The 4,569-nt window shown below is 35.1% G+C and overlaps 1 protein-coding gene across 1 annotated transcript in view; it reads left to right on the top strand.

The window, feature by feature from the left end:
• Positions 1–3,939, top strand: part of LOC106790323 (neuroligin-1-like) — a gene marked incomplete in the record, with an annotated part of 50,968 nt that extends 47,029 nt beyond the window's left edge. The window contains 1 exon segment of the mRNA XM_014755127.1: positions 2,165–3,939. Within this exon segment, the coding sequence (XP_014610613.1) occupies positions 2,165–3,297 (1,133 nt within the window).
• Positions 3,940–4,569: the final 630 nt, after the last annotated feature.

Below are 4,569 nucleotides of genomic sequence, written 5' to 3'. Positions count from 1 at the left end.
TTATGTGTTTTATTCTCTGAACTTGTTGGATCAGAAAAAATATATTAGAAAACAATTAGCATTGCATTGGTTAAATTTTTAATTCAAATTTGTCTTATTCTTTTTGTTTGCTTTTCCTTTTTTTTTTTTTAACTCCTATCATTAGATTCTTTTCTTAATTTAAATTTGTATGTATCTATCGTGTTCACGTATATGAGATAAATACCACATTGTATAGTTAATTAAACCATCGGTAATCTTATCCTAATCTCGTTCGTGTTAAAACGTCTCAAGAGATGTATAAACAGTTAATGATATTCTGATATTATCATGCTCGAATATTTCGAATCCATGGGGTCGATTTATCTCTAGTGGGTTTAAAGTGTATAGAATATACACACATATATATATATATACATGTGTTGAATCGTGAATGCTGATAAAGGAAACGATACGAGTCTTGTTATTATCTACTTGTTCATTTTGGAAATGAATATTACCTATAATGTAGACAAAAAAAAATATTAGATTTAATCTTAGATATCAAAAACCCCCATTGCTCTTCGATAATAATAATAAGAATAAAAAAGTTTGCTTAACATACAAATCGAATTCCTAATCCTAAAATTCTTTATGTTAAACAATATTACCATATTAAATCAAGAACAATTGTTAACATATAACACAAACTTAAGAGTCAAAATCTTAACAGGTCTTCTTCGTAATGTTCGATTAATTGAATCGAAATTTGATTCCTAACTATTCAGCTTTAAATTGTACGACAGTTAGAACAGGGTTTCTATATATATGTATGTATGTGTTTTGGGTTTGCAAAGGAACCGTGCAGCTATGTTTTCAGTTTAGTCGAGTAGGAGGTATTTGCAATTAACGTCCGTTTGCAGAACGATCAAAGGAAATTAGTTCGATATCGTGCGTACCCCTCTAATTTGCCATCTCAATTAGTTACCAATCGTGGTAGAGGTACATAACCAATCTACCTATCTATCTACCTACCTACCTACCTACCTACCTACCTACCTAATTACCTAACTAGTTAGACATGTATTAAGATTCAATACGGAATCAACAACTTTCCATATACCTTACTTATGATTCGCTTTAACCATACAAGGTTAGTTGCTTTTCAATAGTTTTCCCCCCTAATTCACCTAGATACATACAAATTTCATCAAAGTTCATTCTATCCTTAAGATTGAAAACTAATATTTTAACAATTGGAATAATCACGTCCGAATTGCTTATCATAATCATTGATAATGATCAATAGGGAGTGGTAACGTGTTCTTCTTAGGTGTTAAAGTGGGTGTTTTATAGTGGAAGGGGTAGTTTCCTGAGAAATGGTAGTCTCTGAGATAAAGTTACTCCAAGTATTGTAGTACCTTCTCTCTCTCCTCCCTCTGAACCCACCTCCCTTACTTCCTTCCTTCTAAGAGAAACGATGCTGGGAAGCAGCTGCTATATGCGAGACCTTCCAATTTCAAAGTTGCCGTCTACCACCACCTTCAGAACCCCGTGGTTTCACCTGGTAATTGGCGAGCAACCTTCAGGCTTCCCACGAAATTAGATCTCCTCTTCGACGTTGAATTCGTCGATAGAATTGTTCAAGGAGATAGAGAGAGAGATAGATAGATAAAGGAATCATTGGATTCACTTGTTCTCTTTCATTCTGATTAAGGTAACACCCCATGACACACGTCTTATCGGTTTTAAACATTTTTTTGTCTATTCATTATCCTGATACTTTAAAATGTTCCCAATTGATTCCCCCATTCATTTGCATCGTTAGATTATACACTAATTTATTTTAATTTCAATTGAATATAGTTTGTTTTTTGATAAGTAACTTAACGACGTATTATTTTATCAACAACCAATTAATAGATTTTAGATTTGGTAACGTTTAGATTATTACCGGTATTGCTTTAAAAATAGAGATTATATAATACCTCAAGTTTAATGATTTTTAATTAATCATTATTGTTCGATGTATAATAATTATTGGTAATATTTATTTTGAATATAATAACGTAACGTTTTAATATGCAACAATGTGTGGAAAACATTAGAGTAAATAATGATTAATTGTTATAAACGTTTGTGATTAATAGTAGTAATAGTAGTAGTAGTAAGAAAGAAGAAGGCGGACGAAATGAATTTGATTTCAGAGATCCGAACCGTGCAAGTTCTTTGACATCCGATACGGACAGTGATCTGACGAGTCCACCCTTTTGGGAATCGTACGATTCGATAAATCAGCTTTATCTGGAGGCAGGTCACGTGACCAAGTTACGTTCCCACTATAGAGGTCACAAGATGTCGCTTTGGTTGAATTTGTTACCACAGTTGCACCGGCCAGGTTACGAATTGAACATGCGTCATCATCATTTGGCGGACAGTCCGAATTTATACGAGGGTGCTGTACGCCCGCAAAGTCTGGCCCTGCCGTTGCCTGCACCACCATTGCCAATGCCATCACCTACCGAGCCCTCATCGGTTTCCCATACGACATCTACCACGGAGTGTACGCCTAACGCGACCACAACCACCATAGCTAGTACTACGAAAACATTGCAACAATCAAATTTAGGACCGGGACCTAACAATCTTTTAAGAAAATTAACCTCGAGTTATTATCAAAGTTATACAACCGCCTTAACAGTTACCATTGCCGTTGGTATATTCCTATTATTATTAAACATCATCATTTTCGCTGGTATTTATCATCAACGTGACAAGAACGCGTCCGGTACATCTGGATTATCCAGTTTTGGCGATAAGAAGAAAGAGGAGTTATTGGAGGCTGGTTGTTCAGGTATCGAGATAGGTGGTAGTGGTGTTGTTGTTGGTGGTTCTGCTAATAAACAAAGATTGTCTTCGATGAATCTGATTGATTCGCCAGGTTCGAGTCCGCAAGGACACAAAGCTAAACTCGTTCAAGAATTGGAACTTCAGCTTCAAGAATTTCAATGTTCACCACCACCCGGTGGTGGTAAAAGGATCCTCGAGCCACCGTCTTATAGTAGAAACCCGTGTGTACAAAGAACACGAACACCATCACCTTGTATAGATGCTACCATTGCTAGGATGCAAGATGACGATCACATGATCGATAGTGGTGTACTTGACAGTGACGATGACGATGACGATGACGATGATAACGAGGATTTACCGGAACCACCCCCACCCCCTAAAGCACCAGCACCAAATATCGGCCTCGCTTGTCCTGGGATTTTACGTCAACCCGGGACACCCGGTAGCGCTAAAAAACGCGTTCAAATTCAAGAGATATCAGTTTGATGATCGATTATTATGCGTTCCCTGCATTCTCAACGATCCGAGGAGAAAAAAAAATTAAATAAATAGAGAAAAAAAAAAATGATGATAACTAGATATTAAAGTTAACGGAGAAACGGAGAAGAAAAATAACGATGAAAAAATAAAAAAAATAAAAAAAAAAAAAATGAATACAATCTAGAATAAAAGTTCGATTTAATATGTACTCGACGGTGAGGAGGGAGGCTGGCTTTAAAACAAAACCAAAGAAAGAAATGAAGAAAAAGAAACTAAAAAAAAAAACCTTTGATAATAGTCTGCAGAGAGAGAGAGAGAGAAAAAAACAAAAAAAAAAAAAAAACAAAAAAAATACGAAAGTGTGTTCAGTAGTTAAATTACGTTTCGAGATGGAGAAAGAGAAGAGAGCTTAACGGTAACAATCTAAGTAAGTAATTTACAAAACAAAAAAAGGGGGGGTGGGTGGTAAAAAAAAAAAAAAGAAAAAATTGCTAAACAAAAAGGTACAGTCGAATGAACGACGACGAAAAGAATTTTTGTGTTTGTCGTACGTTGTGTGTGTGTGTGTGGCGGGGGCAGGGCAGGGGGTGCGGAGAAGGGGATAATTCTGGGACAAAGAATTCTATCGTCTCGCTAAAAAAGAAAGAAAGAAAGAAAATGATGATAACGGTTCCCGAGAGAGATTAAGTTGAACGTCGATCGTTTTGAAAGGATTTTCGTGATAGTTTTCCTTCGAAACCAATAACGCGTGAAAAACTTTCGTGTTTTCTGATATATATATATATAAGTTTTCTTCTTTTTCTTTTTCTTTTTATTCTTTTGCTACTTCTTTTTCTCTCTCTCTTTCTCTCTCGAGGGTCGCGTTATCGTGGCAGCCAATTGCTGCAACGCGTTAGGGATTGATACGGTCTCAGGAAGACAGAGAGACTACTATGCGAACATAGTTTCCTTAAATGTTCGCTCATCCGGATTTGTCATAGCACTAAGTGGAATTATTCGAGGAATTGGATACTACGAGCCTCGACATTAGGTTTGTACGATAATACAATATATTAAATATATATATATGCTAGGTTAGGTTATGTTCATTTACCATTTTGAAACTATTTCAATTTGTCTATAGAAATTTTATTCTTTAAATATATCGATAATTATTTAATATAGATCATTATTTTTATCTATATATGTATATGTTATTATTTTAAAATCAAAGAAATAATTGTAATAACAGTTTTGTAAAATTCTTTCGATATGTCATCCATTTTGAATGACGTATTC

This window comes from Polistes canadensis, unplaced genomic scaffold (assembly GCF_001313835.1).
Source record: "Polistes canadensis isolate GaletaPanama2010 unplaced genomic scaffold, ASM131383v1 scaffold_230, whole genome shotgun sequence".
Lineage (NCBI taxonomy): Eukaryota > Metazoa > Arthropoda > Insecta > Hymenoptera > Vespidae > Polistes > Polistes canadensis.
The sequence above is the reverse complement of the archived record's forward strand: the minus strand, read 5'-3'. Positions and strand labels throughout refer to the sequence as shown.